Here is a 9,565-nt window from a genome sequence, read left to right on the forward strand (position 1 = left end):
CCCCCACCTCTGGGACCGGCCGTGGGGCTCCCGCGCCTCCGGGACTGGCTGGTGCCAGCCCCGACAAGGGCCGAGACAGATTTCCCGCGGATGCCGGCTCGGCGGTGAATAGGCAAAGACGGACGGGGAGGATGGCTGATGGGAGACGGGGACGAGGCGCTCCCTGCCCGTCCCGGTGGGCCCGAGGACAGCAGCGGGGCGGCTGCAAATGGCTCATTTTTGGGAGCCGGCACCCGCCATCGCCTTCCCGCGCCGAGCGAGCCCCCCAGGCCAGCCCTCCCCCAAGGAGGAGTCTCTCCCAGCATGACATCTTCCTTACTCCCAAGGGCTCAAGCCCCTCCGGCACCGGCACCGCTTGAGCACGGCGTCCTGTCTCGAGCGTGCCCGGCCTCTGCAGCCCTCGCACGACTGCTGCGGCAAGCGGGACGCGGCCCCATCGCCTCCCCCGGCCCTGTTGGGGCGCGGGGCCGTGCTCGGGGGCACACAGGGGCCCCGCAGAGCCCCGTAGCACAGCGCCCTGGGCACAAGGTTTAACCCCCCCGCCAGCACTGCCGCTCCCCAGGCCCCGGCGGGGCTGTGCCGGCTGCAGCACCGTGCGCGGGGCGCGATGGGGCTGAGCCGCCGATGGGCGCCCGGCAGAGCGGGGCTGGGCAAGGGGGTCCTGGGGTCCCCCCCGTCCCGCTCCGGGGTGTCTGTGTGTGAAGCGATGCATGGGGAGGCCGAGCTGTGGGCCGAGGTAGCGGGGCCGGGGCTGGGGCCGGGCTGGCTGGGCTGCTGCAGAGGCCCAGCAGGAAGGGGCCGGGGATGGGGATGAGAAGGGGGATGGAGACGGATGGAGACTGGGAGCAAGACTGGGAAGGGGCTGGTGATGGGGAGGAGGACAGGGACCGGGAAGAGGCTGGTGATGGGAAAGGGGATGGAGAAGAGATGGGGATGGGGACAGAGAAGGGGCTGGTGATGGGGATGGGGACGGGAAGGGGGATGGAGAAGGGATGGGGATGGGGACGGAGAAGGGGCTGGTGATGGGGATGGGGACGGGAAGGGGGATGGAGAAGGGATGGAGATGGGGACGGGGAAGGGGCTGGTGATGGGGATGGGGACGGGAAGGGGGATGGAGAAGGGATGGGGATGGGGATGGAGAAGGGGCTGGTGATGGGGATGGGGATGGGAAGGGGGATGGAGAAGGGATGGGGATGGGGATGGAGAAGGGGCTGGTGATGGGGATGGGGACGGGAAGGGGGATGGAGAAGGGATGGGAATGGGGACGGAGAAGGGGCTGGTGATGGGGATGGGGACGGGAAGGGGGATGGAGAAGAGACAGGGATGGGGACAGAGAAGGGGCTGGTGATGGGGATGGGGACGGGAAGGGGAATGGAGAAGGGATGGGAATGGGGACGGAGAAGGGGCTGGCAATGGGGATGGGGACAGACGGGGGACAGAGAAGGGATGAGGAGTGGGACTGGGAAGAGGCTGGCGATGGCAATGAGGATGGGAAGGGGGACGGAGAAGGGATGAGGATGGGGACCGGGGCTGGGAAGAGGCTGGTGATGGGGATGGGAACAGACAGGGGGTTGGTGACAGAGACAGGGATGAGGAAGACGGGGCTGGGGGCAAGCAGGGGGCACGGCGGAGGGACGGGACCGCGAGCAGGAGCAGGGCCGCCCGGCTGCGGAGCGCTCCCCACCACGCCGCCCCGACGTGCGCGGCGGCCCGGGCCGAGCCGGACCAGCGGGGCCACCGCCTCCCGAGCCCGCGGCCGTCGGGGCGCCCGTCGGGGCGGCGCAGAGCGGAGGAGCCGGGACCGGGGCTGGAGCTGGGTCCGGGCTCGGCGGGCGCCCACGAAGGGTTAAGGGCGGCGGCGGCGGCGGGGGGGGGGGGGCGGCGGGGGCAGGCGGCTCCGCCCGCTCCTGCTGCGCCCGCGGTCCCCGGGAGATATTGTCATGCAAAAGCCCCCGACGCCGTGAGCCATTGTCTCGCCGTCGCCGGGCAAGTATATTACGGAGGGCGGCGGGCCGGGCCGGAGCGGAGCGGAGCGGAGCGGGGCGGCCGTGCATGGCGAGGCGGCCGGGGGCGGCGCGGCCGGGGCCGGCGGGCAGGCGGCCGAGGTAGCGGGGCCGGGGCCGGGGCCGGGCGCCCCGCCGGGCGCCGCTCCATGTTCGCCATGGACTACTCCTACCTCAACTCCTACGATTCCTGCGTGGCGGCCATGGAGGCATCCGCCTACGACTTCAGCTCCTGCAGCCAGGCCAACACCTTCCAGTACAGCCCCATGCGGGGCGGCTTCGGGGCCAGCCCGGCCTGCCCGCCGCTCGCCACCGCCAACTGCGCCCTCGGCGCCCTGCGCGACCACCAGCCCTCGCCCTACTCGGCAGGTAACGGAGCCGCCGCCGCCTCCTGCAAACCCCCTACCCCCCCCCCCCAACAAACCGCTGCCCTCCGGCCGCCGCCGCCCGGGCAGCCCCGACGGCGCGGAGCCGCCGCCGCCGCCCCGGCCGCTTCCCACGGCGCGGAGCCGGGCGGGTGCCGGGGGCGCCGGGGGTCGGCGGCGGGGCCGCCCGGGCGCTGCCGCCGCCGGACCCCCCCCGCCCGCCCCGCTTTCGTTGCCGCCGCCGACGGGCCGCCCGCGCCCAAAACGAAAGGGCCGCTCTGCCGCCGCCCGCCGCCGGTCCCAGCCCCGGTGCCGGCCCCGGTGCCGGTTCCGATCCCACCGCCGCCGGCCCCGATCCGGCCGCCGGCCCGCAGCCCCGCAGCCCCGCGCCCCACCGGGGGCGGCGGCAACAACGAACGGGCGCGAACGGGGCGGTGGGGAGGCAGCGCCCGACCCCGGTGTGCTCTGCCCGGAGCGTCTCTGCCCGTCCTGCCCAAAACATCCCTGCCCGGAGCATCCCTGCCCGGAGCATCCCTGCTCGGACCATCCTTACCCGTCCTGCCCGGAGCATCCCTGCCCGTCCTGCCCGGAGCATCCCCGCCCGTCCTGCCCGGAGCATCCCTGCCCGGAGCATCCCTGCTCGGACCATCCTTACCCGTCCTGCCCGGAGCATCCCTGCCCGGAGCATCCCTGCTCGGACCATCCTTACCCGTCCTGCCCAGAGCGTCTCTGCCCGTCCTGCCCAAAACATCCCTGCCCGGAGCATCCCTGCCCGGAGCATCCCTGCCCGTCCTGCCCGGAGCATCCCTGCCCATCCTGCCCAGAGCGTCTCTGCCCGTCCTGCCCAAAACATCCCTGCCCGGAGCATCCCTACCCAGACTATCCCTGCTCGGACCATCCTTACCCATCCTGCCCAGAGCATCCCTACCCGTCCTGCCCGGAGCATCCCTGCCCGGAGCATCACTGCTCGGACCATCCTTACCCGTCCTGCCCAAAACATCCCTGCCCGTCCTGCCCAAAGCATCCCTGCCCAGAGCATCCCTGCCCGGAGCATCCCTGCCCGTCCTGCCCGGAGCATCCCTGCCCGTAGCATCCCTGCCCAGAGCATCCCTACCCATTCTGCCCAGAGCATCCCTGCCCGGAGCATCCCCACCCATCCTGCCTGGAGCATCCCTGCCCAGAGCATCCCTGCCCGGAGCATCCCTGCTCGGACCATCCTTACCCGTCCTGCCCGGAGCATCCCTGCCCGTCCTGCCCAGAGCATCCCTGCCCGGAGCATCCCCACCCATCCTGCCTGGAGCATCCCTGCCCGGAGCATCCCTGCCTGGAGCATCCCTACCCGTCCTGCCTGGAGCATCCCTGCCCAGAGCATCCCCACCCATCCTGCCCGGAGCATCCCTGCCCGGAGCATCCCTGCCTGGAGCATCCCTACCCGTCCTGCCTGGAGCATCCCTGCCCAGAGCATCCCCACCCATCCTGCCCGGAGCATCCCTGCCTGGAGCATCCCTGCCCGTCCTGCCCGGAGCATCCCTGCCCAGAGTATCCCTGCCCGGCACATCCCTGCCCAGAGCATCCCTGTCAGGAGCACCCCTGCCCGGTGTGCTCTGCCCATCCTGCCCAGCGCATCCCTGCCCATCCTGCCCGGAGCATCCCTGCCCAGCACACCCCCCTGCCCGTCCTGCCAGGAGCATCCCTGCCCGGAGCATCCCTGCCTGGAGCATCCCTGCCCGGAGCATCCCTGCCTGGAGCATCCCTACCCATCCTGCCTGGAACATCCCTGCCCATCCTGCCCGGAGCATCCCTGCCCGGCACATCCCTGCCTGTCCTGCCCAGTGTGCGCTGCCCAGAGCATCCCTGCCCAGAGCATCCCTGCCCGTCCTGCATGGAGCAACCCTTCCTGGAACATCCCTGCCTGGAGCATCCCTGCCCATCTTACTCAGAGCATTCCTGCCCAGTGTGATCTAACGGGTGCATGCTACCCATCCTGCCCAGTGCATCCATACCCATCCTGCCCAGTGCACTCTGCCTGGTGTGCTCTGCCCATCCTGCCCAGAGCATCCCTGCCCCGTGCATCACTGCTCGTCCTGCCTGGTGTGCTCTGCCTGGAGTATCCCTGTCCGTCCTGCCCAGAGCATCCCTGCCCAGCACATCCCTGCCCATCCTGCTTGATGCACTCTACCTGGAGCATCCCTGCCCATCCTGCCTGACACATCCCTGCCCGGCGCATCCCTACCCGTCCTGCCCAGAGCATCCCTGCCCAGAGCATCCCTGCCCAGTATGCTCTGCCTGGAGCATCCCTGCCCGTCCTGGCTGGTGCGCACTGCCCATCCTGCCAGCACATCCCTGTCTGCCCTGCCCAGTGTGATCTGCCCGGTGCATTCTGCCTGTCCTGCCCAGTGCACGCTGCCCATCATGCCCAGAGCACCCTTGCCCATCCTGCCCAATGTGATCTGCCCGGTGCACTCTGCCCGTCCTGCCCGGTACATCCCTGCTTGTCCTGTCTGGTGCGCTCTGCCCAGAGCATCCCTGTCTGTCCTGCCCAGTGTATCCCTGCCCGTCCCGCCTGGTGCATCCCTGACCATCCCGCCTGGTGCGCTCTGACCGCTGCGTCCCTGCCCATCCTGCCCAGTGCACGCTGCCTCTGCCTGGTGTGTCCTGCCTGCCCTGCCCAGGGCACTCTGCCTGGTGCGCTCTGCCTCTGCCCAGTGTGTTCCTGCCCATGCACCCCCTGTGACCCGCCCGGTGCACCTCGCCTGTCCCGCCTGGTGCATCCTGTCCTGTGTGCTCTGCCCGCTGCATCTCTGCCTGCCCTGCCCAGCGTGCCCGGCCCCGCTCACCCCCACCTCTCCTTCCCCAGTGCCCTACAAATTCTTCTCGGACCCGTCGGGCATCAACGAGAAGCGGAAGCAGCGGCGGATCCGGACCACGTTCACCAGCTCCCAGCTGAAGGAGCTGGAGAGGGTCTTCGCCGAGACGCACTACCCCGACATCTACACCCGGGAGGAGCTGGCCCTCAAAATCGACCTCACCGAAGCCCGGGTGCAGGTGAGCAGGGCGCAGCCCCGGGCGGCTGGGGAGGCCGGGAGGAGGATGCTCTGCTCCCTGCTCGAACCGGGAGCTGGCACGGAGGTGCCCGAGCTCCGGCCCTGGGCGCAGCAGAGCCCCCGGAGACCTCGGGACCCTGCCGGTTTGCTCCCCCAGTGTAGGGTTGTGTCGGGTGAAGCGATGGGGACCCACCGCCCGCGGCAGGGTCCCAGGGCGGCAAATCTATCGCGGTTTAAACGTGCGTGTGTGTCTTCCCCTGCCACCAGCCGGAGGCCGATGCTGGAGCTGCTGGCGCCGGGGCGGAGAGGCAGGGTGGGAGCGCGGCTGCGCAGGCGCCTGGCCGTGCCGTGCAAGCCTGCGCTGCGCCGGGGCGCGCGCACCCTGCCAAACTCCTACCCGCTGGCTCGGTGCTTTTTTAGAGCCCCAAAGATATGGAGGTTGGCGGGATTTGGTGAAAAAAATCAGTGGTGGGGCAGAGCTGCCCGGGCAAGGCACAGGCTGGGGCCGCCTCGGTCCCTGCGCCGCGGGGCAAGGCACCGGTTCAGGAAACGGAGCCGGCGCGAGCCCCTGGCCGGGCGATGTGCGTGGTGGCCGCGCAGAGGAGACGAGGTCCCCGTGTTTCCTTAGGTGAAGGGCAGGCGCTCGGTCAGCTGCCCAGGACGTCCCTATGGCTTGGGTGCAATTTCAAAGTGCAAGGGAGCCTGGGGAGCCCGATGGGTGCCGACGCAGGGACCGAGGGGTGCACAGGGCCGTGCTGGGGTGCACGGGGCCGCGCGGGGTCGCAGCAGCAGGCGCAGCCCGGGGAAGGGCTGGGGTGCGAGCAGTGAGCTGGGAAGGGCTCGGGGCAGAAGGAGCGCCTGGCTTTGCACCCCAGAGGGTGCAAAGGGCTGGGAGAAAAGGGCTTGAACAGGGGCAAAGGACTGAGAATGGAGCGGTGTTTTGCCAAGTGGGTCCGGAGAGGCCGGGGGGGGCTGCCGCTGCACCAGCGTTAGCCGGGCCGTTTGCTGATGAGCGGCGACGAGGCCGGGGGGGGGAGCGAGCACGATGCTGCCCCTGCCCTCCAGGGGCTGGGGAAAGAAGTGGGGATTGGGACGTTAGGGCCGTGGAGGTCGCTGGGCGGCGAAGAGCAGGGCCGGGCAGCGGTTGCAGCGGCGGCGGCGGGGGCCGTGCAAAGCGCGGCGGCCTGACCCGGCCCGGCCGTGCCCCAGGTCTGGTTCCAGAACCGGCGCGCCAAATTTCGCAAGCAGGAGCGCGCCGCTAACGCCAAGGGCGCCGGCACCGGCGCCGGCACCGGCGCCGCCGGCAAGAAGTCCGACCCGCGCTCCTCGTCGGAGGACGACGAGTCCAAGGAGTCGAACTGCAGCCCGACGCCGGACAGCACGGCCTCCCTGCCCGCCGCCGGCAGCCTCAACAGTCCCGGCAGCAGCCTGAGCCCCAGCCCCGGCGCGGGGCAGGCGCTGGCACCCAGCCACCCTGCCCAGCCCCTCAAGGCGCCCATCTGGCCCGGCGTCAGCACCAGCAGCGGCGCCGCCAGCACCGCCGACCTCCTCAAGGCATGGCAGCCGGCCGAAGCCATGCCCGGACCCTTCTCCGGCGTCCTCTCCTCCTTCCACCGGAAGCCCAACGCCCTCAAGACAAACCTCTTCTGATGCGCCGGGGGCCGGCCGCGACCCCGCCGCCGCGCTGCTCCTGCGCCCCCCCCTGCCCCGCCGCGCCGGGGCTGCCGAGAGCCCCCGGCCCCGGCGCCGCGGGACCCGCCGCCGCTCCGTGCTGCCTCTCTGCGCACCCCGGCAGAGGCAGGGCCCGTCCGGGATGCGGGCGGCGGGACAGGACGGGACGGTCCCCCCGCCGCCAGCCCCCCGCCGCCACCCCGGCTGCTCCCGAGGAACCGCGCCGGCGGCAGCCCCGCTCCTCCGGGAGCAGCGGGAAGATGCCCGACCCGCGGACAAGGCTCTGCTGCCGCCGGCTCCGGGACGGCCTGGGAAGGAGCCCTCCCCGGTGCACAGGGATCTGGGGCACGTTTGGGTGCTTTAGGGCCAGGGGCTCTTCTCGCCGGAGCCGGGAAGGGGCCGAGCAGCCGGGAAATGTCGCCTTCACGTTGCAGCGGGGACGAGCCGGCGCGGGGCGGACCCAGGCGTCCGGGACGGTGGGAGCCCTCGCCGCCGCGGGACACCTCGGGCATCGCTGGGAGAGGGACGAGCCCTTCGCCAGCCCCCGGGGGAGCCGAAGCCCCCGGCTCGTCCCGCTGCACGGGCTGGACCTTGCAAAGGGGGGGGGGCCCAAGCGGCGCGGCCGCCGCAGCCCGCCGGAGATGGACCCCCGCCGCGGGCGCCCGTGGTGTGAATAGTGTAGCACCCGCTCTAGGTAAGGTGTGGCCGTGCGTGCGTCCGTGTGCCTGTGCGTGTTCGTGTAGCTTCTTCCGCAGCGGCCGAGGGGCGGCCCTGCCCTCGCCCCCGTCCCCCCCCGCCGCCGCCGCCGCCCCGGCTGCTCGCCCTCCCGCGGGGCCGGCTGGCAGCAGGACCCCCGGCCGTGCCGGCGGCGAGCCCACGCCGCTGCCAGCCTCCTGCCCTGCTGCTCCCCCAGGCCACCGCTGCGGCGGCACCTCGGCTGCGCGGCCAACCTCTTCGGATGCTGGATGAGGTTTTTTTTTCTCTCTTTTCCTTTTTTTTTTTTTTTTTAACTGTTCTGTAATTTATTGAACCCATTTGCAAATTATACTAATCCAAATAAAACTTAATTTATTGAAGAAGCTGCTGGCACCCCGCAGTTGGTGGGGAGGGAGCAGGAGGCGGCAGCAGAGCCGCGGCAGCCGGAGCGGGGGCCAGCCCAGCGCAGGACAGTGCGTGGCACCGGTGCACGCTCAAGGCTGCAGAGGGGTTTCAGGGCACACAGGAGCCGTCGCAGCATCGCCATTCCCCAGGGCACGTCGCCTGCGGACCCCTTCGCTCAGCGGCGGCAGCCGGGGAGGCGGCGTGTGGCTGCGGGAGGCTGCAGAGCCCCAGCCCCAGCGACCACCGCGGCACGGACGCTCGTGCAGGACGCCTGTGATAATGCCTCTTCCGATCTGCTCACAAAACAAACACATGGAGGCAAGAGGGAAATGGTGGGGCTGCTGCACCCAGGGATAGCAGGGAGTTGGCTATGGGAGAGGAGCAGGGGCAAGGAAAGGAGAAGGAGGTGGGAGAGGAGCAGATGTGGGAGAGGAGCAGATGTGGGAGAGGAGCAGAGGTGGGAGAGGAGCAGAGGTGGGAGAGGAACAGGAGGTGGGAGAGGAGCAGATGTGGGAGAGGAGCAGAGGTGGGAGAGGAGCAGAGGTGGGAGAGGAGCAGGAGGTGGGAGAGGAGCAGGAGGTGGGAGAGGAGCAGGAGGTGGGAGAGGAGCAGGAGGTGGGAGAGGAGTAGGAGGTGGGAGAGGAGCAGAGGTGGGAGAGGAGCAGGAGGTGGGAGAGGAGCAGAGGTGGGAGAGGAGCAGAGGTGGGAGAAGAGCAGATGTGGGAGAGGAGCAGAGGTGGGAGAGGAGCAGGTGGGAGAGGAGCAGAGGTGGGAGAGGAGCAGAGGTTGGAGAGGAGCAGAGGTGGGAGAGGAGCAGGAGGTGGGAGAGGAGCAGGTGGGAGAGGAGCAGGAGGTGGGAGAGGAGCAGAGGTGGGAGAGGAGCAGAGGTGGGAGAGGAGCAGGAGGTGGGAGAGGAGCAGAGGTGGGAGAGGAGCAGAGGTTGGAGAGGAGCAGAGGTGGGAGAGGAGCAGGAGGTGGGAGAGGAGCAGGAGGTGGGAGAGGAGCAGAGGTGGGAGAGGAGCAGAGGTGGGAGAGGAGCAGAGGTGGGAGAGGAGCAGGAGGTGGGAGAGGAGCAGAGGTGGGAGAGGAGCAGAGGTTGGAGAGGAGCAGGAGGTGGGAGAGGAGCAGAGGTGGGAGAGGAGCAGAGGTGGGAGAGGAGCAGGAGGTGGGAGAGGAGCAGAGGTGGGAGAGGAGCAGAGGTGGGAGAGGAGCAGGAGGTGGGAGAGGAGCAGAGGTTGGAGAGGAGCAGGAGGTGGGAGAGGAGCAGAGGTGGGAGAGGAGCAGAGGTGGGAGAGGAGCAGAGGTGGGAGAGGAGCAGGAGGTGGGAGAGGAGCAGAGGTGGGAGAGGAGCAGAGGTTGGAGAGGAGCAGAGGTTGGAGAG

At 70.2% G+C, this 9,565-nt stretch overlaps 1 protein-coding gene across 1 annotated transcript; it reads left to right on the plus strand.

Moving 5' to 3' along the window:
• Positions 1-2,152: 2,152 nt before the first annotated feature.
• On the plus strand, positions 2,153-7,062 carry PHOX2A (paired like homeobox 2A). Its single transcript, XM_068931258.1, has 3 exons — positions 2,153-2,372; positions 5,226-5,413; positions 6,622-7,062. The coding sequence occupies exons 1-3, from the start codon at positions 2,153-2,155 to the stop codon at positions 7,060-7,062; spliced, it is 849 nt and encodes a 282-aa protein (XP_068787359.1).
• Positions 7,063-9,565: the final 2,503 nt, after the last annotated feature.

This window comes from Struthio camelus, chromosome 1, assembly GCF_040807025.1.
Source record: "Struthio camelus isolate bStrCam1 chromosome 1, bStrCam1.hap1, whole genome shotgun sequence".
Classification (NCBI taxonomy): domain Eukaryota; kingdom Metazoa; phylum Chordata; class Aves; order Struthioniformes; family Struthionidae; genus Struthio; species Struthio camelus.